General features: G+C 41.2%; 2 protein-coding genes across 3 annotated transcripts in view; one reads left to right on the top strand and one right to left on the bottom strand.

Annotated features, from left to right (window-relative positions):
* Window positions 1–9,791, bottom strand: part of ALG14 (ALG14 UDP-N-acetylglucosaminyltransferase subunit) — a 102,603-nt gene extending 92,812 nt beyond the window's left edge. The window contains exons 1-2 of one of the 2 annotated variants that reach the window (XM_060625101.2): window positions 9,441–9,791; window positions 3,501–3,652 (exon numbers count right to left, since the gene is read on the bottom strand). In XM_060625101.2, coding sequence (XP_060481084.1) covers window positions 3,501–3,652; window positions 9,441–9,579 — 291 coding nt within the window. In that variant the 5' untranslated portion in view covers window positions 9,580–9,791. The remainder of the gene's footprint in view (window positions 1–3,500; window positions 3,653–9,440) is intronic. The other variant, XM_060625100.2, reaches the window with a different exon arrangement.
* A 6,608-nt stretch (window positions 9,792–16,399) lies between these two features.
* Window positions 16,400–27,773, top strand: part of TLCD4 (TLC domain containing 4) — a 98,061-nt gene continuing 86,687 nt past the window's right edge. Inside the window, exons 1-2 of the mRNA XM_060623200.3 lie at window positions 16,400–16,460; window positions 18,936–19,131. The gene's annotated coding sequence lies outside the window, so the exon portion shown is untranslated. The remainder of the gene's footprint in view (window positions 16,461–18,935; window positions 19,132–27,773) is intronic.

The following is a 27,773-nucleotide window of genomic DNA, read 5'->3' as shown; positions in this document are numbered from 1 at the left end:
CAGGAAGACACCATCACGTAGATTTAAGTTCTCTTCAAACTGATGCATGGATTCAATTCAATTCATACAAAACTTTTAGTATGTTTCTTTGTGAACTTGCCAAAGCTAACTCAAAAACCCATGTGAAAAAGAAAGAACTCCTAAAATACTCCTGAAGAGTAAGACTATGGGAGCTTGATATTAGCAGCAGACAAACCTGTTAACAAAGAAGAAAACTCATACACAGATCTATACATACGCAGAAACTTGATATAACAGGGGTAGCACTGCACATTAGTGAAAAAAGGAGCATTCAGTAAATGGTGCTGAGCCAGTACTCACAACTACTGTACTAGACAGTGCAGATCTAGACTGTTCAATATTCTTGGCTAATAAGGGCTCTGTCAGCAAATGTATTGATCACTACTGATTTCTTCACCAAGACTCCCTCTTCCCAGTCTTGTGAGCCCCATGGAAGATACACAATGGATAGCTGTCTGTGGGGGAGGTGGGGGTTGCAGGTACATCCCCCCCTTAATCTGTAGTGAAAACAAGAGAAGAGGAAGTGGATTCCTCCCCTTATCAAGTCTTGGTGGGAAGGTGTCTCTCCACCTGCCCTCTCCTCTAAGTGTGGCACATGGGGTGGCCAGCAGAAAGGACAACAGGCATGTTCATGCTATCAACCTCAGTGGCTCTCCTCTGCATTTTTGCAGAAACTCTTCCCAGCTTCAGATTCATAAGTATAAAACCTTTTAGGAATGAGACAGTATTTCTTTTCTAAGGAGACTTCCATTGCCCCAGCAGTAAATTAACTGATGGAAGGAAGTAGTCTAACAGAAATGCTTAGTCCTACAGTGGTGGTACCACTTTGATAGTAAGAAAAAATAACGGCACTTAAAATTCAAAATCTTTGGCTTTTGTATTAAGGTGAATCAAATCTTGTTTGGACCTAGATGATATTATGTTAAGTAAAATAAGTCAGACAGAGAAAGACAAGTGCCATACGATTTCACTTAGAATGGAATCTAAAAAGCAAAAGAAACAAAGCAGAAACAGACCCATATAAACAGAGAACAAACTGGTGGCTGCCAGAGGTGAAAGGGCGAGGGAATGGGCAAAATGCATGAAGGAGAATGGGAAGTACAGGCTTCCAGTTATGGAATGAGTAAGTCACAGGGATGAAAGGCGCAGTATAGGGAATAGAGTCAGTGGTACTGTGACAGTTTTGCATGGTGACAGATGGTAGCTATACTTGTGGTGAGCACAGCATAACATGTAGAGTTATCAAATCACTATGTTTACACCTGAAACTAACGTTAACACTGTGTGCCAACTAGACTTCAATTAAAAAATAAATAAAGTGAATGACACCCAACTTATTGGGCTCTAAAGTGTCTACAACAACGTTCCAAATGTTTCATTAAACCATGAAATTCAGCAAATAAACAATCCATATGCTGATGGACCTGGAGGGAAATATTCAGTATATATACTGAATTAAAACTGGAGCCTCCGATTGGATGCAACTTTAGAAAGAAGAAAATAATATATACGCTAATAATTGAGTAAAAAGCTACCTGTTCTTTATGTTGAAAACAAGAATTTGTAATTTTTTAAATTTTATATTTTTAAGTAAACTTTATCACTGCTGTAACATAATACTATATTCCTCTTGTGCAAAAAATCACCATCATATTCTCCAAATTCTCTACCAATTCTAACATACACTATGATTCAATGACATTTTTAAGTCTCTGATGCCGCGAATAAACCCTGAAGCATTCTTTTCTAACTTAGTTTTTTGGGTTGGAAAAGAGTACACAAAAGAGGCCTATGAAGAAAAAGTTTCAGAGAAGACACGTTTAAGTAAGCGACACGTATTAGGCAGGACCTTACTTATACTTCTCGGTCTCAATTTTCTCAATTGTGAAATAAGGATATCGTTATCTGCCTCACACATTATTAAGAGGGCCAATAACTAGCACACAGGGATGAGTAGTGTCCCCCCTCAAATTCCTGTCCAGCTGGGATCTGTCAACGTGACCTTATTTGGAAACAGGTCTTGTAGATGGATCAAGTTAAGATGAGGTCATAGCGAATTAGGGTGGGCCATACATCCCATGACTGGTGTCTTTATGAGAAGGGAATGTGAAGACAGAGACACAGAAATGGCCCTATGACAATGGAGGCAGAGATTAAAATGATGCTGCTACAAGCCAAGGAACACCAAGGACTGCTGGCAACCATGAGAAGTGAGGAAGATTCTCTCCCCTTCAGAGAGAACACGGCCCAGCAGACTCCTTGACTGCAGACTTGTAGCCTGAACACTCAGAATGTGGTACTCTGTTACAGAAGACCACAAGAAACAAATACAGCATTGATGCCTAAAACAGAAATGAAGCATTTGGCTCATCTCCCACATAGAAAAAACATACCATACATTTTGTTAGGGCTCAATTCACGGCAGGCAGATTCTAATGTTGTTTGACATGGACTCTCCAAGAACACATTTCCATAGTGTTTTAGTTAGGGATCATGTTTACAAGTGACTAAAACTCAACTGGAGTTTAAAAGGCCTGGGAATGGAGTGGAGTGGGGTGGGGAGGTGAGAGAGGGAATTGAGGGGGAGTGACAGAGGGGTGATATTAGTGGATCCTGATTTTCCCATGCAGATGCAGCTGGGCGTCTGGAGTTACTAAAGGCAGGACTCACCATCTGGTTTCTTATTTTATTCTTCCTGTGCATTAATTTCCTTCTTTTCTCCAACTGTAGTCTGTCTTTACCCACCACATGAAAACATGACTGCCAGCAGCTCCCAAGTCTTAGCTTTCACAGAGTTTGCCCCCAAAGAAAGACTGTCTCCATTTTCTGGGTCCCCAAGTCCAAAATGCCCAGTGAAACACTTTGAGGGGCCTGAGCGGGGTCAGCTTCCACTCCTGATCCACCTGCTGCCACCCCATGGCTGGGAAGGCACCAGAGGAGGGATGGATGGAGACAATCTACACAAGCACTAGCTCCAGTTCCCTTCATGATAAAGCACAGTTTCACATGGGTTCTTTTACCCCAAATTCTCACTAAAATGCTAAAGCGAGCAGCGAGAGGTACAGAAGTAATTATAAAGGCAGATACAAAGACAATTTGAAGACAAAGAAGTTGTCATAGATAAATCATCGAGAAATGCAGGACCTTGATAAAGAACTTTTAGTGAAGAGCCAATAAGCACATCAACTGGATGTCTTATGTAAGTTTAAATAAAACAATTTTCACAGTTGGACTTAACTGAAAAATAATTTCCTTCCTTTACAAGAATAAAAAAGAATGTAACAAATTAAGCTACCACTCGAAGATACACTTTAAAGGAAGTCTTATCTTTCGGTAGTAGAGGAAATACATTTCATCAGCAATAAACATTTGACTGCCCTGTAAGGGCAGGGCACTGAGGTGCCACAAGATTGTTTCTAGAGATAATTAAACTCAATATATGACTTTTAACTTTCTTAGAAATAGAAATGATCACTTACCATAGTACTGGGGTCTCTATCAGCTCGATTTCGTTCAAAAGAATTTATTTTATGGGCACTCATTTCATCAGTATCAGCAATGATATAATGTCTGGGAGAGTAAGCATTGGACAGGTGCTCAAGCAGCCTCAGGATCTCAGTGGTGTGCCCACCTGGAAAAAATATTGAAAGGCCTAAGATTAAAAATCCCACAATGTGGGGGCACCTGGGTGGCTCAGTTAGTTAAGCGTCCGACTTTGGCTCAGGTCATGATCTCCCCGTTCATGGGTTCCAGCCCCGCATCGGGCTCTGTGTTGACAGCTCAGAGCCTGGAGCCTACTTCAGATTCTGTGTCTCCCCTTCTCTCTACCCCTCCCCTGCTTGCACTCTGTCTCTCTGTGTCTCTCTCTCTTTCAAAAATAAATTTAAAAAATTTTTTTAAAAATTAAAAATGCCACAATGTGGTTATTAGAGGGGAGGCAGGTGGGGGGATGAATTAATTAGGTGATGGGGATTAAGCAGTGTACTTGTTGTGATGAGCACTGGATGAGCACTGGAAGTGTTGAATGTACATTGTACTTTACACCTGAAACTGATATTACGCTGTGTTAACTAACTGGAATTGAAATAAACATTGAAAAGAAAAAAGAAATGCCCAACGGACATATCCATTTGGCTCTGCTATACTAATGGTATGCTTTATGTATTCCTCAAAAGACAAAAGCAACATCTGGAAACAATAATCGATGCCCTTGTATAAATACTACTTTTATATGGGGGAAGAGGATAATAAAAGTAAAACAATAAAATTGGCACTAGCAGTAGGTGCTAAGGAGGCACAAAGAAGTAGAAGACACAATTCCTGTTACCAAGAAGCCTGGTACGAGGGGAAAGAATGCACACAGACATGTAAAGAGTGATGCAAGACAGCATAAAAAATTTAAATGAGGGCAGAGGGGAGGCAAGCAAATGGTTATGAAAACAACCTTGTAAGAGTAGGGGAGATCCCTGATAAAGCTGAAGCCGAAGCTAATGGACACAGAGCAGTAGGGAGGCCACTGGGTGGGATTATTAGGACATGAGATGGCAAAATCTGAGATGTGGGCTCAAGGAATGGGGGAAATACTGGGAAGAAGGACGAGAGTGAAAGCAGATCAGGAAAGTAGGTTGAAAAATGGAAAAACTGTCACTGAAGGTTTCTGGGCTGCGAAGTAATGTCAGGGGGGCATGAGCACTGACCCGCAGGGCTCGGGGATTCTTAAGGAAGACTTTTGTTCATCACTGTAACCCCAGCTCCTAAGAGAAGTCTCAGCACACTGCAGGCCATCAAATATTTACCAGTTTCACCAAACAATGGTTCAAAGTTTGAAACTGTACAATCTCCAACATTTTAATGCTTTAATTTCAAAACCATGAATTCAAAAATCGACTGTGTACATTGAGGTTTCCTTCATGGAAAAAAAAACACAAAAGCACATCAATCTATCGCATTAACTATGCAGCATTTTTAAGCAAAGCAATCAAACTCCTTCTCAACGAGCCCTATCATACCCATTTAGTTTCATTTCACAATCTCTCAGCCTCAGCCAGGTTGATGTCCTTAACATTCTCTCTATTCATATTGTTATCTCCTCCTTGTCTCTGGTCACACTGTTCCCCCCACCTACTAAACTCTCCTCCACTGCTACTGTTGCAAGAAAGTGCTTTCGATAGTGAAACAGTGAACATATAGAACAAATTAAGCATGTGGTTTCTCCCCATACACATATTTTATTATAGTAGAAAGGGAAGGATTACTCTCTACATTGCAGAAGGGACTAGATGTAGAAATAAAATTGGCATAGATTATGTGTGAGTTTCAGGAATTAGAATCATACTTTAGCTTTGTAACTTGTCACCCATCTTTGTGTCTGGGGCATGTAATTTACACATCTGATTTATGCTCATTTTTGTATTTTTGTTTTTAGCCTTGAGAAAGTGTGGTGGTTTGCAAAGTAGGTACTTGCTTTCACAGCTGGACCAATTAAGGATAAAAAGGATAATTTCCACATTTTCCACTGCAATTAAAACTTCATTATACCTGCTTTAACAGTCTTTTCTTTTCTTAAAAGGAAACACTTACTGAATACATTCTTTGAAGATTTAACCTTGCCACCAACTGAAGTCGTTACAATGATGGGTCTTGTCTTCCATTTTACTCTTTTATTAAGATATATTCTTTGGGAACAAAATCTTCTCAGTTCTACCTTACATAATGCTCAATGTCACTCATCATCAGGGAAATAAAAATCAAAGCCACACTGAGATACCAGCTCACACTGGTCAGAATGGCTAAAATGAACAAATCAGGAAACTACAGATGCTGGCAAGGATGTGGAGAAACGGGAACCCCCTTGCAGTGTTGGTGGGAATGCAAACTGGTGAAGCCACTCTGGAAAACAGTGTGGAGGTTCCTCAAAAAAATTAAAAATAGATCTACCCTGTGACCCAGCAATAGCACTACTAGGAATTTACCCAAAGGGTACAGGAGTGCTGATGCATAGGGGCACATGTACTCCAATGTTTATAGCAGCACTTTCAACAATAGCCAAATTATGGAAAGAGCCCAAATGTCCATCAATTGACGAATGGATAAAGAAGATGTGGTTTATATATATAATGGAATACTACCTGGCAATGAGAAAGAATGAAATCTGGCCATTTGCAGCAATGTGGATGACACTAGAAGGTATTATGCTGAGTGAAATAAGTCAGAGAAGGACAGGTATCATATGTTTTCACTCATATGTGGATCTTAAGAAACTTAACAGAAGGCCATGGGGGAAGGGAAGGGGAGAAAATAGTTACAGAGAGGGAGGGAGGCAAACCACAAGAGACTCTGAAATACAGAGAACAAACTGAGGGTGGACACGGGGGTGGGAGAGAGGGGAAAATGAGTGACGGGCATTGAGGAGGGCACTCGTTGGGATGAGCACTGGGTGTTGTATGTCAGCCAATTTGACAATAAATTGTATTTAAAAAAATACACCCAGAATCCAATCTCTTCTCTCCATCTCCTTTGCTCCTACCCAGCTCCAAGCCATATTACTCACATTGATTATGACCATAGCTTCCTGGTCTGCTCCCCCAGCTCCATTTGTCTATTCAAGTGTCTACGTCCATCTATTCTCAACACAGCATCCACTGTGACCCTATTAGAAAGAGTTGATCAAATGATTTACCTCTGCTCAAAACCCTCCTGTGGCTTCCCTTCTCACATGGAATAAAAGTCATCTTGTAATCTAACCCCTTAATTTGTTACCTTATGGGCCTCATCTGCTTCTACCCAGTTTTAAGTCTACTCCAGCCACTGTGGCCTCCCTGCTGTTGGACATCCTGTCATTCCCCCAAGGAGGCTTTCCCTTACAATTCTAAAACGCAATCCCCCTCCCTACCCCCTAGTATTTATCACCATATAATTTAATATGAAATCTATTTATTTCTTTTGTTTTTGTCTCCCCCTACCCTTGCTCAACCATGACATGACGGCAGGGACTTCTGTTCATTTTATTACTACTGTATCTCCAGTGCTTAGAAAACAGTAGGCACTCCTATTATCGATGAATGGGTAGATGAGCATTTGATATTAAATCTAAAATTTGGAGATCATATGTTGTTTCAAGGAAAAGTAGTAATTTCGATTGATGTTCTTTGAATGTAAGTGGTTGATTAATATCGTTTTATGGTATCTAAAGACTACTTTTTTGGTAGTCAAGGTAAACACTGAAAATGCCTTCCCCCTCCTCCAACATTTTGGGCATGTAGTGTTAAACTGTTCATCTGAATATAAGTCTTTCTTTGACTTGGATGATTCTTTGAGGGCCTTGACCTCTCCCTACCCTGAATGGTTTGAATCACAAGGAGCATTTGCCAGAGTAATTATCAGTCTTAATTCTGGTTCTCAGTCCACCAAATCTAATACTGTCAAATGAATGGCTGTAACATCCATTCATTCAAGACAGACACCTGGACATCATTCCTGAACCTTTCCTTTCCTTACTTCCTACTTTCAAACCCAAGATCTGTGATTTTTTTATCTCCTAAATCTTATTTAAATGCATATACTTCTCTCCATCCCCAAACCCATCACCCTAGTTAGGCTGTCATCATTTGTCATCTGAATTATTCAAAATGTTCCTACTTGTCTCCCTACTTCAATCTTTGTCAAAACATTCCCTTGACAATGCAGGCTGAATGATCTACGTAAAAGCTTAGATTTAATTGGGTCACTCTCCACTCAAAAGTGTTTTAAAAGATCCTCTGCTACCAGGATTAACAACAGTCACCATTTACTAAATGGGGTGCCTAGGTGGCTCAGTCGGTTAAGCATCTGACTCTTGATTTGGGCTCAGGTCATGATCTCACAGTCCTGAGATTGAGCTCTGACTTGGGCCCTGCGCTGAGCATGGAGGCTGCTTGAGATTCTCTTTCTCCCTCTGCCCTGCCCTGACATGCACACTTGCTCTCTCTCTCTCTAAATTTTTTTTTAAATGCTTATTATATGCCAAGCACTTTGCTAAACCCTTCTAATACTTCCATACTTAATCTCTCTTCACCTCTTCTCATCCCATATTTTTTAAGGTGGAAACAGAAGGCTCAGTGAGGTTAAATAATTTGCCCAAGATCACCAAGTCAGTAAGTGGCAAAGATGTGACTCCACCCCAGGATTATGTCAATCTAGAACCTGTGTTCCTAACCCCTACATGGAAGGAAGCAGTGGAGTAGTGCCAATAGCTTTATAGAGCATGGTTTACAATGCTCTTAAGGATCTGTGCCTCGTTTACCTCTCCATGTTGAACTCAAAGCAACAGTGCCCTCCCACCGCCAGCCCTTGCAAGTGCTATCAACTTCTTTTGACACCCTTCCAGTTCTCAAAGCCCCAGCTCCCCTTTCCTGGTCATCTTTCAAGTCTCAGTTTAGACAGCACTTCTTCCCAGAATTTTCCGGTCTCACATTCAGATAAAGTGGTGCCCTTCCTGAAGACTTCCATAGCAGTCTGTACATCCCAGATTACAGCAATTACCTTTTTTGTTTTTTTGTTTTAGTTTTATCTAATCTCCATTCCCTTCACTGCCGTACCCTTGCACCTTTCACACTGCTTGGGACACAGTCACTACTCCACTGTAAGTAGTAGTATTAGTTCTGTTATTTCCAGAGTTTAGCATAATGCCTGGTCTCTCCTAAATCTCCACATGATTAAGTGAATAAAGTAATGAATTATACTTGAACATAAGTTTACAACATTTGCTCATACTAAAATTATTATTGTATCTGGATGCAATCTCCTAGCATTTCTAAATATACACAATATATGTGTCTCTGTCAGAACTAGACCATCAAATTGTAAGCGCCTACAGAGCTGGTAATCTCTGTTTTGACTGTATTACCCGATAGGACAGCTTGTTGTTCATACCGTGACACAATATTCTGAAACGTGTATTGTTCTATGGTCAGGAGATAGTTGTTTCTATCCTCATGGATTTTGTGTATTTATAAATGTGGCAATTCACTTTGCTTCATTTATCATGCAGTGTTCGTGATTTCTAAACTAAACACAACATGCCTAGATTAACAACGCAAAACAGCTTTTACTGCTCAGGAAAATTGCAAGCTGGCATCATAAAGCTGCTGCGTCCCCTCCGTTCAATATACATAATATAGTAATATAATAATTTGTTAGAAAAATATACGCTACAGGGAAGCTCAATTATAGACAAGCGTAAGTTACTCATTTGTCATTAAAAGATGCCTGGGCCGCGTCAGCAAACCAGCATTTCGCCCTGGCTGGGCTGACCGGTTCCGGTAACGCAGGGAAACTACAAACTGCAGCATGCAATGCTCCAAAAGTGCTAAGGAGACCAGAGAAGAGCGTCGCGGTGCACTCTGGGGTTTGTAGTCACCGACCCACGCCCCACTACTTACCGGACCCAGCCACCACCAAGAGACTGAGAGACTGACGGGGCACAAGGACCCGAGAATGGAGCACTACCCACAGCCGCAGGGCCAGAAGAAGCACGGCCACCGCAGCTCCCGCAGCGGCTAGAATAAGGACGCTAACCATGCGTAGCTACGACACATGCGTACAGCCCCCACCCGTGCGGCCTCTGAGACGAGGTCAAAGTTCAACAAGTACGGGCGCTGTGGAGACTCAACCGGGGCGTGGCGACCCTCTTGATGGGCGGGGCTTGTCTACGCTGGGAGGAGTTCGGGGCGAGACGCGGAAGCCCCAGCCCCGAGGACTTTGATGGCTTGCCTCCCGGATTCTGCGCTGCTGCCGTCCAAGCACAAAGTGAAATTCGGCAAGTAAAGCGCAAAAGTGTGATTTCCCCCCGTGACGAAGTCAGGCCGCCTGTGCGCCCTAAAGGCCCCAGAGCTCCCAAGTTAGGAGGTGTTCCAGCGCCACTAACTGTGAATTCCACCTGAGGCCAATAGCACATACAGCCTTTTTTTCTTCTCTTTTCTCTCCTCTCCCCTTTCCTTCTTCCTCTTTTTTTTTTTTTTTTTTTTTTTTTTTTTTGTCTTCCTTGCTCTCTCTCTCTCTCTCTCTCTCTCTCTCTCTGCCAAGGAAAATGTTTCTGTTGCACATGCAGACATTACTGTGCTTGCCTATAAAAGGTACCTTGGTACAAAAAGTTGAATTGAGGGCCCTCATCTGAATCTCTTTCCGAACACTCGTGTATTTAACTTTTTCTAGGCATTTTCTCAGATCTCAGTGTGATCAGAGTGGCAGAGGGTGATCACCTCCAGTTATGCCATGGTCCTGAGAGGAGTGGAAGCTCAGTGGCTCAAGGTAGCAGGATAGAGAAGGCAGCGTCCTACAATTAGTATTCAGTTACTACAAAGCCAAAACCTCCCCCAGCTCCAATTTTGCTCATTTTTGTTGTCTATTTAATCCACATGGCAGCAATATAAAAATATGGAGATTACAGAAGTCCCTTCACCCCAAGTGTAATTTGCCTTCAGTCCAGTACAGACCTATAGGTTAGATAGGACAAGTGTACAGATAAACAGGTCCTGAAAGATGAAACAGACTGCTCAAGTGAAATAGTGGCAAATCTAGGTTTAGAAACCAGAAATCCTAACTCCTGCTTCATAGGAGTGTTACATTGTGTATTCCTTTGCTAAGCTCAGACTTGCTCGATTATCACATTTGCCTAGAGCCTAGCATGTGTCTTCCCTTTTTAAAAATTTTTAAAAAATGTTTATTTACTTATTTTGAGAGCGAGAGCAAATGAGCAAATGGGGGAAGGGCAGAGAGAGAGAATCCTTAGCAGCCTCCGTGCTGTCGGCACTCGATCATAGGAACCATGAGATCATAACGTGAGCCAAAATCAAGAGTCGGATGCATAACCAACTGAGCCACTCAGGCACCCCTAAAATGTGTCTTTTAATATTTAGTTATTTTTGAGACAGAGGGAGATGGAGCATGAGCAGAGAAGGGGCAGAGAGAGAGGGAGACACAGAATCTGAAGCAGGCTCCAGGCTCTGAACTCTCAGCACAGAGCCTCATGTGGGGCTTGAACTCGTCAACCATGAGATCATGATCTGAGCTGAAGTCAGACACTCAACCAACTGAGCCGCTCAGGTGCCCCTAGAATGTGTCTTCTAAAATGCAGTCTTTTAAGAGAGGCCTGGGATCAGGTTATTTAACCAGTGTGTCAATTTCCCTTAGGCAAGTGTGGAAAACATTTAGGGATGTGAAAGCATCATTTTCTGGCTAATGGACCTCACAGCACGGAATATTCAGTCTTCCATCAAATCGTCTTAACCCTACATCCTTACAATAAGACCAAAAAGTGATTATTATTTCCCTCTTTACAGATAAAGACGCGCATTCTATAACAATTAAATAGTTTGGGGCACGTGGGTGGCTCAGTCGGCCAAGTGTCTTGCTTTTGATTTCGGCTCAGGTCATGATCTCATGATTCCTGACATTGAGACCTGCGTCAGGCTCTGTGCTCTTGGGATTCTCTCTCTCCCTCTCTCTCTTCCCCTCCCCAACTCGTGCTTTCTCTCTCTCAAAGTAAATTAATAAATAAACATTAAAAAAAAGTTAAATAGTTTGCCTAAGATTTCTCAGCTAGTAATAATTGTGGGCTTAGAATTCAGTGCATCAAATTTTGATGAATTCAGAATCCCTTGGGCTTATAAATACATAGTTCAAAGTCCAGAGGTAGGACCTCTGGCACGGTATAAAAAACAACTTAAGTATATTACAAAGGATATAGTTTTCTTTCATCTGCCCACTCTACTATTCCCAACAAGCGTTTCAACCTAAGACTCTCCCCTCATACTTAAAAGAAGATGTTAAGGTCTTAGAAATTACATCCAGATGGGGAAATCTCTGGAGCCAAAAAAAAAAAAGAGGTTATCTTGTCATTGGGTCTCTTTTTTAAGGGCGAGGAAACCTTTTCTGGAACCCCTCACAGCAGACTTTCTTTCACTCTGTCTGGCCGTGTTTATATCACTTGATTATTCATAAAAGGAATGACACCTCAGAGCTGGCTGGGGTCGGGTGGAGGATGGCGTACAGTTACCTGTTGTATCTGGCTATTTGATGGAGGGTGGGTACTGAACAAAATGGTCATTCTCTTGGAGAGAAGAAGTTGGAAGAGGGTAGAGGAGAGATGATTGTTGGTTAGGCAAATAATAGTGTTTGGATTGCTGTGAGACTGTTGTGTCCCAGACAGCTTTGTAACCCGACACAGGCAACGTAGATGTTAAGCATATTCATAATTACTAGACTGCAGGTCTCAGAAGACATCCATGCATTCTCCTTTACCCCATCTCCTCACTTGTGTAGTTACCTGTATCTGTAGGAAATATCAGCTTGACCACATTGGCATGCAGCTGGAATGAATGGAGATGATCAAGCATTTAGGGGCTGCCAATAAATGGAGCGAATGGAGGTAGAGTAGCAGACATTGTTTAGAGTTATTGGTTGAGTTATTCTGAATTAAGGCTAGGGTCAAACTGTTCAGTGTTCCTGACAAGAAAGCTGAGGAATGCAGAGAGGAGCTAGGTGGCAGGCAGGGACAGGAACAAAGTTGGGAACTCCTGAGCAAAATCAATGTCTATTGGGCTGTGACAGGCACAAAATGTATAGATAATCACAAGGTCAAGGAGCTGTCCTGGATTAATCAGGAAAGGCAAGGCTTAGTGGCAAGAGGCAGTAACTAAAATTTCTCTTGGGCAGGTAAGTTGCACTGACAATGCAAATTACAGATAGATGAAAGTAAATTGTATGCTGTGAAAGCACGAAAAATGTATTAATAATTGACGAAATGAATAATAATTTTGAGCCGTAACTAATTTTAAGTAAAGTCTGTGGGAAGTGATTTTTATTATCTTCTTAACTCTATTTTCTTAAGTTTCTTTGGCAAATATCTATAATTCATGAATATTTTAAAAGTTAGGATTATTTTGCACTATTCAGTAGGATTATACTGAATACTCAGAACCTGCTATGTGCCAGATTTAGTTACAGAGGATCTCATATGAATAGGACAGGACAATAGCCCAGACAAGAAACTTAGATTAGAAAGATGACAGCAGAAATAGAAGAGGATAGATTTAAGATATATTTTATGGATAGAGTCATTAAGACTTGTTGATGGATTAGATATTGGGGATCAAGATGGCTTCTAGAGTTTTCACCTCAAAACTGGTTGGATGGTGTCATTTGCTAAGAATAGATAGACAGGAAGAGAAACAAGCTTTTGTGGGTAGAGAAAGGGGAGGAGAGGATGAAAATGAAGTGTTCTGGTTTGGATGTTACTTTGAATAACCTGTTAGGCATCCAAGTGGTTATGTCAAATAGGTAGTTTCATGTACAAATCTGAAGCTTGGGTCAGAGCTAGAGGTATAAATTTAGAACTCAGCATAAACATGGTGCTGAAAGCCATGGGAATGAGTGAGATCACCTAGGGAGGGAGTATAGGTCAGACCTGTGCAATAGAACTTTCTGCTTTCATGGAAAGGTTTTACGTCCATGTTGTCCACTATCTACATGCACCTACTGAGCACTTGAAATGTGGTTAGTACAATTGAGGAACTGGATTTTAATTTTATTTCATTTAAATTATTTTAATTTTAAATAGACACATGTGGCTAGGTGCTACTATATTGGACAGCTCAGGATTGAGAAGAGTATGGGGTCATCAACATTTTGAGGTCTAATAAAGGAGATTTAGCCAGCAAGGAAGATAGAGAAGGGAAATCCAGGGAGATAGAGAAAATCAGGAAAGGGTGGTGTCCACAAAAACCAAGAGAGGAAAATGATTCAAGAATGGGAATGCAGGGGCAGCTGGGTGGCTCAGTTGGTTAAGCGTCTGACTTTCACTCAGGTCATGATCTCACAGTTTGTGAGTTTGAGCCCCACTTTGGGCTCTGTGCTGACAGCTTGGAGCCTGGAGCCTGCTTTGGATTCTGTGTCTCCTTCTCTCTCTGTTCCTCCCCCACTTGTTTTCTGTCTCTCCCTGTTTCTCAAAAATAAATAAATTTTTAAAAATTTTATAAAAAAAAGAATGGGAATGCAGTCAGCTATGTCACATGCTGTTCATAGGTAGGACACAATGACTTGAAAACAAGCTAGTCACTGAGGATCTAAACAGGAGTAGCATTTCCATGAAATGGTGGTTATAGAAAGCAGTTGGAAATGGGCAGAAGAGTCAATGGAAGATGAAGAAAATCAATGTCTGTAGACAATTACTTCAAGTTTTTCTTTGAAAGGTAATGGATAAATTGGATGGGAAATGAAAGAGAATTTGGAATTGAGGAAACTTATTTTTTAAGATGGGAGTTACTGGACATACTCATTTGCTTTTTAAAATGATCCAGTGGAGGGGCACCTGGGTGGCTCAGCAGGTTAAGCATCCAACTTCGGCTCAGGTCATGATCTCACAGTTCGTGAGTTCAAGCCCTGAGTTGGGCTCTTACTGACAGCCTGGAGCCTGCTGCTGATTCTGTGTCTCCCTCTCTCTCTGTTCCTCCCCCACTTGCACTCTATCTCTGTCTCTCTCAAAAATAAATAAAGATTAAAAAAAAATGATCCAGTGGAGGAAAGTTGATGCAGGAGAGAAAGGGAATGAGAATAGGAACAAAATTCTTCAAAAGATGAAAAGCGTTGGAATGTACAGCACAAGTGCAGGTGGTTGGGCTTTGATAGAAGGAGGGACCCTTGTCATATCCTTCAGGGACATAATGCAGGTACTGAGAGGTTTATAGAATTGGTGGTGAATAGATGAGGGTGTTGAGATGGGTACAGAGTATGAGAGGCTTGAGGAGAAAGAAGATATGAAATAATTGTCTTGAAAAGTAATTGGCATATTCATTAGGATCAGCGTAGGATTTCTGGGCAGATTGGAATGTCCATTTGAAGCTTGTGATAACAAATTTAAAGAGAAACCAGTCAGCCTAATTTTATGTCTTTTTCCCCCTACTGGAAAAGGCAGATTGTTGGCTTTAACCAAAGTTAGATTTTTGGCAGGTGAATATTTTAGTGAGATAAGGTTCTTCTCAAGGGGGTGAGGTCCATGGAACTTTCTCTGCAAGTAGTGGGAAGTGAAGACAGGAGAATAAAGGGACGAGAGTGGAGTAATAGTGGCAGACTGTAAGGTCAGGGGGTTGGAGGCCAAAAGAAGGTTGAAAATTGCAATGAAAGAACTAGAGCCAGTGAACTGTAGAGACAAGTGGTGGTGGTCAGAGAGTGGGATGCTTGAAGTCACTGTTGTGTTATTATTGGTAGTAGTTTTTAGGGTATGACTATAAAAATGGATGAAAAAGATATGGGGGGGCCACACACATGGATGCTGAAGTCACTAAGGGGTGGAGAGGACGATAATGAGCTCAAGTCATCAAAAAGTAAGAGTTTGGAAGATGAGAGCAACCAAAAAGAACTTTGGGTATAAGCTGGATTATCTTCCATTTGTCCCTCAAGATTCACGCTTCTCCACCCCACTCAGAGCCATGGGAGCTGAAACCTATGGATTCAATCAACAGTTTTCCTTGCTCTCTGGTTCTAGTTGGGTTTGGCCAATGAGAGCCTCAGCAGATCTGATGCAGGGAGGCCGTGTCCCTGAATGGGAGATTTTCTGCTCTTCAACATGACTTCTACACACCTCTCTCCTTCTGGGCCCCAGATCTTCCTTTCCTTGTTCCTTCAGGCCAAGGGGTGGTAAGAGTTCCACTGTTACCAGCCCTGAATCCCTGCACTATTCCTCGTGCTTTCTTTACCTCATTCACACCTCTGTAAATAGTCCCTTTGTTAAATCATCTTCAGCTTAATACAAATGTACCATCTCTGTCCTGTTGGGGAAGTACAACTGCATGAGAAGAACTTCAGAGGAGCTAGAGCTTTTGAAGGAAAGAGACCAGTGACTTGGAGGCAGCGATGTGAATTGAGTTTCCCCGCCTTCTGTGGAGGTGTGAGAAACAAATGGCCTCTATTTGAGAGACGTATTGAAGAAATGTGGGAGAGCAAGTCTTCATCTTCTGCCGGGAAGTGGAGAAGTCATTCAGAAAGAAGTTGAAGGTGTAGGAGGGGTTTGCAGGTTATAGATTAGGAGGTTTCAAAGAATTTGGTGAAAGGGTTTGAAGGGTGGTGAGGAATGCGAGTTGGTTCAGATTGGGGGAATTTACAAATAACCGTGGAGGTAAGAATCAGGATGATAATGGTTAATCTGGAAGGCTTCTGGGCATTGAAGTAAATAGGGATGAGGGCAGGCTGTCAATTCATTTCAGTTCAGTTCTACTAGTACCTAGTATGTGCAACTTGTTGGGGGTACAGTGGTAAGGCAGTAAGAGTTAATACCCAAGCAGTGACTTAACAATGAGCCTGACTATGTGAACTGCACACCTCTTGACAGGGCCTCCTAGAGAAAAGCCACCCAACCCATGCTTTCATGGACTGCTTGGAGTATGGGCCACTAGGGACCCTGGCAGGTAGGCCCCTTCCCACCAGAGTTCAACAATCTTCGATCCTAATGAGGGTAGTAAAGTGCGGGATAAAGAAGACTGAAGCTCTTCTGCAAGAGCCAGAAAGACCGCTTTGGTCAGCATTATGTTTGCCCATGACATGGTAGGGTAAAGCTGGAAGGGAGTTCTTAGTGTGGGCCACAGACAGAACTGTGAACACCAGGACTGATGGTAGTATGCCTTACCATTAAAGATGTTCTGCAAGGTTGGGTAGGATAGGTGATAGAAATTGTCCCCGTACAACCCAAATGATCTGCATGATAGCCAAGTCCTTGTGAGATATGCTAATATATGTTTACATTGCAGTCTTTCCTGGATAAAGCCACTTGCTAGGATTCCTTGAATGCTAACCCTTGAAGGCTAAGGCAATTGTTAATACGTAATTGGCATTTATTTTGTGCTTACTGTATGCAGGCACTTGGAGCATGAATTAACTAATTCTCACAATAACCCTACAAGGTAGGCATTATAATGATACCATTTTACGAATGAAGACATTAAGGTATAGAGAGATCATTCGCTCTGGGTCACACAGCCAGGAATTGGCAGTCAGAATTCCAAAAGGCTCACACTCTTCCCTTCTACAGTATCATTAAAAGTATTCATCATATATTTACACCAGCTGTTGTGCTATATATACCAAAGGAAGGAAGATAGAAATATAATGCTATTTACTATGACTAACTTTTCCTTTATAAAATTAGAACTAAATAGCAGGCAAAGGATTTTTAAAATGTGGCTTTTTCAGGGGTACTTGGCAGATTCAGTTGGTGAAACTGAACTCTTGATCTAGGAGTTGTGAGTTCAAGATCCATGTCGGGCATAGAGCCTACCAAAAAAAATTTTTTTTCAGTGGTTCTTTCATATTCCAGTAAAGAGTTGCTTCTCTGTTTTCTAGATTTTTGTCCAACTGCATTCCAAAATGATACCAGGTTAAATAGATATATATCTGTCTGTCTGTCTCTCTGTGTATAATCACTCTTGATTCATGCCTTTTTAAGATAAATTTGCAGTGGAGGCGCCTGGGTGGCTTAGTCGGTTAAGCGGCCAACTTCGGCTCAGGTCATGATCTTGCGGTCCGTGAGTTGGAGCCCCGTGTCGGGCTCTGTGCTGACAGCTCAGAGCCTGGAGCCTGTTTCAGATTCTGTGTCTCCCTCTCTCTCTGACCCTCCCCCGTTCATGCTCTGTCTCTTTCTGTGTCAAAAATAAATAAACGTTAAAAAAAAAATTTAAAAAAAAAGATAAATTTGCAGTGAAATTACTAGACACACTAATTTTATTGCCTTACCTTATGTTCACTTATCTCAGATACATCTTTCCAGATATCTTTATAAATTCCTTGCCCTAGCCCTATACACACAAAATGCCTTATCAGTTCCAAATTTAACTAGACATTAAAATCTCATTTAAAAATACATTTCCAGACAATCATGGTATCACCATGTCGTACTGTTTATTAATGACAACCACAGCAGTAATAGCTCTTTTCAGTTACCATATTTCCAGTTTTAGACCTATAAATAAAATCAGAAACAACTCTGTTTCTGCACTAAACACTGTTTGTCTTTGAAATCTTGCGAATTAGTTTTCTTCTCATCCAAACCCTCCTTCCCCGCAAAGCCTCTGCCTGGCACGTCTATCAAGTCTGTCTTGTCTTCTTCATTGTACATCTGCCCTTTTTACAATATCATTCCCAAATTATTTTTTTTAACTTTATTTACAGACCCTGAAACTTGATTGCCATATGCTTTTTTTCAATGTCTATTTGAGAGAGGGAAGAGAGAGTGCATGTGTGAGCATGAGTGGGGGAGGGGCAGAGAGAGGGAGCCCAAAAATTTCAGGTCCCGTCTTGAACTCATGCACCATGAGATCATGACCTAAGCTGAAACCAAGAGTCGGATGCTTAACTGACTGAGCCACCCAGCACCGCCCTCCCCCAAATTCTTTTTTTGCTGCGGCAGTGCTCTTTGTCCTTGTTAGAAACACACAAATTTGGGGCGCCTGGGTGGCTTGGTCGGTTAAGCGTCCGACTTCGGCTCAGGTCATGATCTCACGGTCTGTGAGTTCAAGCCCCGCGTCGGGCTCTGTGCTGACTGCTCAGAGCCTGGAGCCTGTTTCAGATTCTGTGTCTCCCTCTCTCTCTCTGCCCCTCCCCTGTTCATGCTCTGTCTCTCTCTGTCTCAAAAATAAATAAACGTTTAAAAAAAAAAAAAAAAAAAAAAAAAAAAAAAAAAAAAGAAACACACAAATTTATATCTTCTCTCTTATCTGACTATACATTATTCCTTAACTTTCTATGAAGAGAAAACATGGTCAACGTGTGAAATTCACATGCATGATAAAAACATGCAGGCTACCATTTTGTAGGCATTTATGTACTTTCCCAACTACCCCTCATTACCTCCTATGAACTTAAGCACTGTTATTATCCCTATTTTGTAGGTGAGGAAGTTGAGGCTTTACCACGCTAAATCATCACTGCTGCTGCTTTGATTTGATTTCCTGTGGATATACTGTGGCCATCTAGTGGCTTCAGGAATATGGTGATGTTACCTAGGGAAGGTACTTAATGCAGAAAACATGTTACGTTAGAAGAAGGGGATAAGAAGAATGAAACATACAGATGTGCTTCTTAAAGGTTAGTGTTATTTTCTCTTGGAAGTGTTGTGTAAATAATATGTGAATACACTTTACAACAGCAGGTAAATAGCTCTTGCTGTGCCCTTTAACCTTGTTTGTTCCCAGCGTCTCCATGATTTATTTAATATCCTGTTCATATTTCCTCAACATTAGGTACCCTCTTCATTGGGAATCCCTTCTCAATTTGTTACAGACAGGCTTGTTAATTTACCAACAACAGCTTTTGATAGAAATCTCAGATGACTTAGCTGTTTCCCAAACTTAAGATTCCCTTCGCCACACTAGTACTCCGATGGGACTTTGCTGGTTGTATTTGTTTTGGAGTAAGTTAAAAGACAACTTAAATGAACCTGAGAAAGTCTTGCCACTTTGTAATACTTAATTAGTATTTACCTAGGGAATTGTGGGATAACTGCATCTTAACTTGGAAATTTAAAAGAATCTTTAATAAAATTTCCCTTTCTGAACAAATGCTATAAACTAAATAAAACCTTTTACGGTCAGTGTCCTCCATCAATTATGCCCTGTCTTTCCTGAATGTAACCACTGACTCGCTGTGTCTTTATCCTTAGCCTATAAAGCTCAAGTCTCTCCCATTAAAAAAATAAAAGCAAAATCAATAAAACCCTCCCTCAATCAGTCTGGCTCAGCATAACTCCTTGAAACTACCAGCCAGGCACAGCCCAACCACATGAAAATGGCACTCCAGTCTTTAACCACACCTTTTACACTTTTGCCAGAGTGTTTTTCCACTCCCAGTCTATTTCTATGCAATTGGGCTATTTCATGGAACTGAAGCCTTCTGGTGAGCACAGAGCAGTTTTATTTCAGTTTTTGAGAGGCAGTCATCCTCATCATGTAGCCAGGCAGCCTATTCTGTGGACTCCTAGCATGTGGAGGGTTCCTCTCAGCATATGGAGGAAGCATGGCCCTCTCAATGCTACAGAAATAGGTATTGATTGACACAGGCCTTGCCCTAGAATGACACTGTCCTATGCATAATGGATCCCTCTATGGTGTACTGACCCAAAGAGTGTCTGAGTGTCTAAGAGCTTGGTTGAATTTGAGCAGACCTGATTTGCTCCTACAAAAAGAAACAGAGCCTTTCTCTGATAAAACTTTCAAGTAAATGGGGTATGTCAGATTTGCCCTATCTTAGCCTGTCTGTGTTCCCTAGCAGCCACCACCATAACTTTCTGAAAATACTTGACAAACCACCCAAGAAAGGGATTTTCAGATGCTTCCTCTCCATTTTTTTTACATTTCTTTATTCTAAGTCTCTCATTCTGGCGGTCTCTCTCATCCTTCAGAAATATTCAACCACTTTCCATCAAAGGAGGCTTTATTTCTTGGTTTCTTTTTCCATATCCCAATACCTCAGACTTTATCAGAATGAGCATTCTTTTTTTTTTCTTTTTAACTCAGTCATTTGGGGCTCCAGAGGATAATGGGCTTAAGTCTCATGACTGAGGGTGAAGGTGAATCTTCCGATAGTTGGTTAGTCTCCCACCAAAATGATCTCTGTGTCTTCTGAAATGTAAGCACACATTGCAACAAGAAGCACTTCTTTTCCTCAGAGACAATACACTCTTCTCCTTTATTCATGAAATATTCTTTTTTTTTTTTAAAGAATTTTGGCCTTATAGTATAAGAACAAGAGATTGCTACTTTCTCTTCCACTTTGCAGAAACAGCAGCAACTTTAAGTAGAATTTGTTGATTCTGGGTCTCTTATGGGAGTTTGGGGTAGAAGTGAGTTATTTTTAGTTTGGTCTGCCAAATGAAAGTATCTAATGTTTATATTTTACTATTGCTGATTCTTATTCCTCTGGTTCATTCATATCTATTGATTTATTGCCCCCCTCCACTCCCCACAATTGATATTCTGAAGAGGAAGGGTTTTGCCCAAAGTCCACCTGTGGCTGAGATGTTTTGGGTCCTTCATTTCCACGCGAGCTTAGATCCCTGATTGTCCAGGGAACAAGCCATCTATCTCATGCAGACATGGCAACTGAGAGTGGAGTAGATGGAGGCACTGTCTCTGGAGGCCCCAGGACCCCATTACTGTGGGATTCAACCACTGTATCCAAGAGTAGTTCTGAACTTGGGGAAAACTTTACCAGCCTAAGATGCAGAGCACTTTGCCTTCCAGCTGTTCAGGGCACACATTATGTATATGCTGGGCAGCTGGAATTGGAGGTCACCCTCATCTCCAGAACCCGATACCCCAACTTGGTCCCTGGGGGCTGGTTCTCATCTTAGTCCACACGTAAGTGGAACTAGTCATAACTAGTTACCATTTTATCTCTCTCTCTCTCTCTCTCTCTTTTTTTTTTGCCAAAAACTCAGTGTTTTTAAAAGAGACAAGTCCATGTTTGCTGCCTTATTTTTCTTTGTTCATTTTCATTCTGTATTTCGCAGCAATCTAGCTTCTGCCACAGTGATTCACCACGAACCTCTAGATTTTTGAGTCCAGAAGAGCATTTCCTTTTCTAGCCTTTCTTCTCTTCTCTCAGGCAATTGCATTTTTTTTTCCTCCCATTGACTTTCATTACTATATTTTCTTCTGATTCTCCTCACATCACTATTGTTCTATCTTGATATTCTTCTTTAGTTTTTCTTTTATCTACTTCCCTTAAAATAAAAAAAAAAACTTAAAAACATATTTGGAAGATACTAGAAATAATAAAATGGAAACTTGCGTAGCCACCAGCTGGATTTTCCCTTTCTTTTATTCTTTGTCACACTGCTGTTCTCTTTCCTTCTAAGAAATAAATTCCTACTTACCACATTTTGGTCTTTGAATTTCTAAGGATTCTTAACTTTGGTAATCCTTTCTTCTTCTGTGGCAGATGAATGGCTGCCACCATAACATCTGTTCTTTCTGGTGCATGTTGGCTTAGCTGGAGACTCCTTCTTGTCCTCTTTTACAGGTAAGTATGGTTTTGTGGGGACGTTCTTGCCAATGGACTATAACTAGAAGTGGAGAGTACAACTTTGTCCTTACCTTTTTGAAAGAAGGCGGCTTGCCTTGCATTGTTTGCTGTCTCCTCCATGGATGGGTCTATGACCAGTTGCATCCATCAAGATGAGGAAGACATCCTAGGAGAGACTGGAACAACAAGATAGAAGGAATCTGGGTCCTGAATGACCTCACAGAACAGAGTGCCCTTTCAGTCTAGGCCTGACTATTAGGTGAGAAGGGAAGAAATTATTTTCATTTTTCATTTCTTTACTTTCATTTTTCACAGCTTTCTGGGGTTTCTGTGACAGCAACTTAGCCTTTAATACAAAAATTGATACCTGGAAATGGGGGACCTCTAACAAAATCTTAAAACATATGGTATTACCTAAATGGTCAGAGAATTGTCAGTGAAGAAACAGATCTTACAAGCTGGAAAACTGGTGATTCTTGTAGTGCCATTGCAAAACATTTGGTAAAAATCTTACTCAATTTGGAAGACTGACCATGTTTCTCATATGGCTGCATTTTAGAGGAAGCATTTGGAAAGAACCAGAATACAAATGTGTAACTGTTGTTCCTTGGTTAGTTCAGGAAGGTTTTTCAAGAAAGAAATGAGCTCACATAGGAAATGATGGGTTTTCAAAGAGAGATGGAAGGAAATAGAGCATATAGAAAATTGGGGCCTCACAAGGTTGGAAAATCCAATTATTTCTATAGTCAAACAGGAGAAGACTGTTTTTCAGAGACTTTCTTAAAGCCCACCCGTTAAGATCCCTTAGCCAAAGAAATCTAGCCTTGCAGCAAAGGTCAGATTAGGGGTGTTACCCTCACTTATTTTTTTAAAGATTACCTCACAGTAGCCACCATTAAAAGAATGAAAAGAAGAACAAATAAAGCATAGAAACTAGAGAATAAACAAGTTTAAGAGCTCAGTCCAGAAAAGAACTTTGGGTATAGTTTCTGGCACATGTAACAGATTGGAGATGAATAGCATGGAAGCCTCCTAAGATCTTGAGGAATTGTATTGCCAAAGAAACCCAAAATCTGATGTGCAAAAGCCAATCATTGTCCTCAAGCCATCTCCAGGAAAGCATACTCTCCAATATTCACTGAAATTTTGAACCTGGAGGATTACAGGCAAGGGAGAACCTTCTGGAATATTGAACCCAGGGGGCACTGTGGGCATAACCAAATGCATCCAGGTGGGTTAATCAGGGAACTCCTTCCATGGCCAGGGCAGGAATTTCTGTCTGCAAAAAAAACTAGGAAGGACTATTGGTTGTTGCATGTTCCCATTCTGTCCTTTTTGAAATGGAAGTTTTGTTATAATTAATTCTATTCCTGCTTCACCACTGCATATTGGGTTAAGAGTGGGAATCAAGTGGGGTGCCTGGTGCCCCGGTGCCTGGATAGGCCCACATATGGTCTCTCTTAGAGAGAGAGGTCAAGAGGTTTGGGAAGAAGAGTACACTCAGATATTTGAGTGTCTGAAGGATCAAGTGAACTTCTTTGTTTACCTTTGCCTTAATTAATGCAATCTTTCTGGGGATTCTGATTTGCTTATTCAGAAACCTATCACCTACATGTTGACAACTCCCAAACCTGTATGTCATGCCAGGATTCCCTTTTATGTTCTAGATCTGTATTATCCAACTATAGTTAACCCTTAACAACATGTACAGGTCCACTTATATGTGACTTTTTTTTTTTTTTACAGTACATGACTGTAAATATATTTTCCTTATAATTTTCTTGACATTTTCTTTTCTGTAGCTTACTTTATTGTAAGAATACAGTATACAATGTGTATAACATACAAAATGTGTTAATCGACTGTTTATGTTATCAGTAAGGTTTCCAGTCAACAATAGGCTATTAGTAGTTCAATTTTTGTAGAATCAAAATTTATGTGCAGATTTTTGACTGCATGGGGGTCAGTGCCCCTAACTGCCATGTTGTTCAAGGGTCAGCTGTACCAAAGTTATCCAGGACACCTTTGCCTGGACTGACCGCAGGAGAGATCATAATCACAATATGGCCAAGACTAAAATTATTTTTGTTTAAACATGTACCTGCTCTGTGATAGATTGCAATTAATGGTCACAAACTCATCCCCCCACTATATATGCCCCCTTGCACTGTGACTTTTCTGTTCTTCCTATCAAGAAGTAGATTCTGGATCTCCACCTCCTAATATCTGGGCTTGCTTTGTGACTTGCTTTGGTCAGTAAAATGCAGCAAAAGTAAGGAGGTGGGAATTGTGAGTCTAGAGTAAGAAGCCTTGCAAGCTTTGCTGTCACCCTCTTGGCAAGCTTCTGTCATCATGTGAAAAAATGTGGGCTGACTTCTTTGAGAATGAGAGGCTATGTGGTAAAAGATGCCCAGCTGGCATCCAGCATGAACCACCAGCATGACCGGTGACATAATTTGCAAGGCCCAGTAGCCTCTTTATTCTGTAATTATTGAGAATCTCAAGACAGGAATAGCAGAACAATAAAGTCAGCACAAGTTGCATGCCCATGAAGCTGGCCTTGACCCTAGAGAAACCACCTTGGGCCATCAAAGCTCCTGCTAAGCTGCCATAGCTGACTGTCACTATGAGTGAGCCCAGGCAAAACCAGCAGAATTTCTCAGCCAAGTCCAGCCCAGATTGTTGACCCACATAAGTGTTAGCTAATAAATGATTATTATTTTAAGCCATGAAATTTTGTGATTGTTTAGGCAGCAATAACTAACTAAGAAATCCTTGGTTGTAATCTCCTATCTGGGATGAGTAAAGCCTGAATCATTCACCCTCACCCATATATTGTCACATCATCTTATGAGGCCTGAAGAATCCTTTGTGCTTTTAATCTCCCTGTGTATTCTCTTCTTGCCTAGGAATGTGGGTTGTGGAGTCAAGAGTGTCCAAGTGTAAATCCTAGGTCCTCCCATTACTAATTGTGTGAACTTGGACACCTATTTTACCTCTTTGTGCCTCTATTTCCTTATCTGTAAAATAGGGCTAACCTTATCTTTCATTTTAGGGTCTGAGCAGGTTAAATGAGGGAACACTTACATAAACAGCACTTAGCACAGTGACCATGGTGTTAACTATGATTGCCTTGTTTGCACGCTGTCTGTGAGATTTAGGATGAACTGTGTGGGAGCCCCACCAAAGCCCTCTGGGGCACACAGACAGGTAAGAAAACACAGTCCTAGAAGAACTGCAAAGTAGTATGAGGGTAGCAACTCGAGCTCTGGAGTCAGACTTGCATCCCTTCCATCTCAGCTCTGCCTTTGGTTCTGTTTCTTTTGCAAGTTATTCTCTCCCTTTAGGTCTTACTTTTTGTGAACTGTAAAGTGGAAATAATAAGAGCAGATTTCTGATACCATTGTGAGGCTAGGAGGACTAAGTGATTAAGTGAGGCCTGGTGTATAGAGGAAGCCCATGAGCCTGGCCTGTAGAATATGCCTGCCATGTGATATCCGAAATTGAGTATTGGTCAGAAAGGCAGGCCAAGATCTCTCTGCAAGGGTAATTACCAAATATAAAGTACACTATATACAAGACTGTAAACAGGATGTGAGGTGAGAGATCAGGTGCCAAAGAGAGGGTGAACAGATTACATCTGGAGACCAAGGCAGAAGTGAAACCGTTCGGGACTGTGGTTGCTGCATCAGAAAGTCTGGACAATGTAGTGTATGTTTCCCAAACCTCTTGGTAAGCTACAATAGAAAGCAAAGTGCTCTAGAAGCTGATTTTGGATTAGAGGGAACAATTCAAACAGATCTCAGCTTGCCTTCCACCAATTAGCCTTTGAGGGCCCTCCCCCTTCATTTTTAGGTTGGTTCTTGTCTTTTCTTTCCTCATCAGTCAAGAATCCATTTATTCACCAATTATTTATTGAGTACTTTGGAATACAGTGGTGAGGGGCAAATCAGTTTCCTGTCCTCCTAGAGCTTCAAACTAGCAGGAGAATCAGACAATGAAACCAGCAATCTCAGCACTTTGTGAGAATTTAGGAATCAGGGAAACCTTCCTGGAGGAAGTTAGACTTAATGTGAAACTTGAAATTTAGATGAGAAAGGATCAACTAGTCAGAGGATTGGGGGAAGAGAAGAAGATTCCAGGCCAAAGAACAGCATATGCAAATGCATGGAAGGAAGAGATAACCAGAACTTTGTGGGATTTAAAGCCGTTCAGTAGTGCTGAAAAATTGAGTTCAGAGCCAGAAATGGCTAGAGAGGAGATAATGAGGTGAAATTTATTTACCCTGTTAAGGAATTTAGACTGTATCCTAAGACCAATGGGAAGCCAATCAAGTGTTTAAGCAGAGGAATCACATTTTGAAAGAGTACTCTGATTATAATGTGGAGAACAGAAGGAGCAGGATAGAAAGTCCACCACCTGATTTTGTAAATAAAGTTTTATTGGAACACAACCATACCCATTCATTTACATATTGTCTTTAGCTGCTTCTATTCTGACTGTCCTGCCCTTTCAAGAAAATGTTTGCTGATCCCATGGTGACTGTTACAGTGACATGGGTAGGACAATGGTGGTCAGCTGTGGGGAAGGCAGTAGGAAAGTCGGAAAGGCATACCTATGGAGTTTGTACCAAATCATGAATGACTCTCAACAAATCATGACCCGGATATCGGCTAAGATCATCTGTTTTGTTTTTTAACACGTTAAAATGGGTTCAGGCCCCTATTACACAACTCTTAAATGAGCACAGTACCTCTGATTGTTTTGCCAATTTCCCAAACATGTATGATTTGAGCATTACCTTGGGCCCTGCTCCTACTATTGGGTTCAGTAATGGACTCTGTTCAGGGTTTGCTGTCTCCATTTTGCTCCTTTTCTCTTTTAGAGTGGACCTTGGTCCCGTCATTTCTTCACTTACCCCACCCCCACCCCCACTCACATGGTGTATGTGTTTGTGGAGAGGGATGGGAGCTTAAGGATTATGGAAGGTTTACTGAAGATTTGGAAGACATGAGAGGAGTCAAAAAATGCAAAGAAGATAGAGTGTTATAAAAATATATACTATTTTATTATAAATGTTATAAAAATATTTTAGGTGTGCTGTGAAGTTACTCTGTCTTCCATCTCTTTTCTCTCTTTCTCTTCTCTTTTCTAACTATTTCTTTCATACACCGAAGTGAGTGTCTGATGTGGAACAGTTTGGTCTCTTATGATCCTGTCTCTTGCTAAACCCAGCTCTTGATCATACCATCTACTCACAATAACTCATCTAGGTGCTTTCCTCTGAGAAGACTTCTAGGACCAACTGTTGAGAAAATTGGTTTAACTTGACCATAGTAACAAGGTGGCTCAGAACCAGGGTACTAAGGATAGGTTTGGATCAAATAGGTGTAATGTGATATGTCCAGCTGGAATAGCCAAGAAAAGAAGTAGTCCAAGGTGGAGGAGAAGGGCAGGTAACCAAGTAGAGAAACCAAGATCATTTCTGCAAGAGTAGTGTAAGAATAAGACCTTAGGGGAAGGTGAGGTTGTAAATAAGAGAGGAGGCCAAGATTCTCGGATAAGACGGCACCAAAGTAACTATATTGTAACCTGCTGACTCCCTGTGAAAAGAGATCATGTCTTAATTATTTTTAGATATGTACCACGTAATAAAATGTTAGACACACACAGTGGGGACACAAGAAATGTTTGATAAACGGAAC

The sequence above is a fragment of the Panthera onca genome, chromosome C1 (assembly GCF_046562875.1).
Source record: "Panthera onca isolate mPanOnc1 chromosome C1, mPanOnc1 haplotype 2, whole genome shotgun sequence".
Classification (NCBI taxonomy): Eukaryota; Metazoa; Chordata; class Mammalia; order Carnivora; family Felidae; genus Panthera; species Panthera onca.
This window is presented reverse-complemented; position numbering and strand designations above follow the sequence as displayed.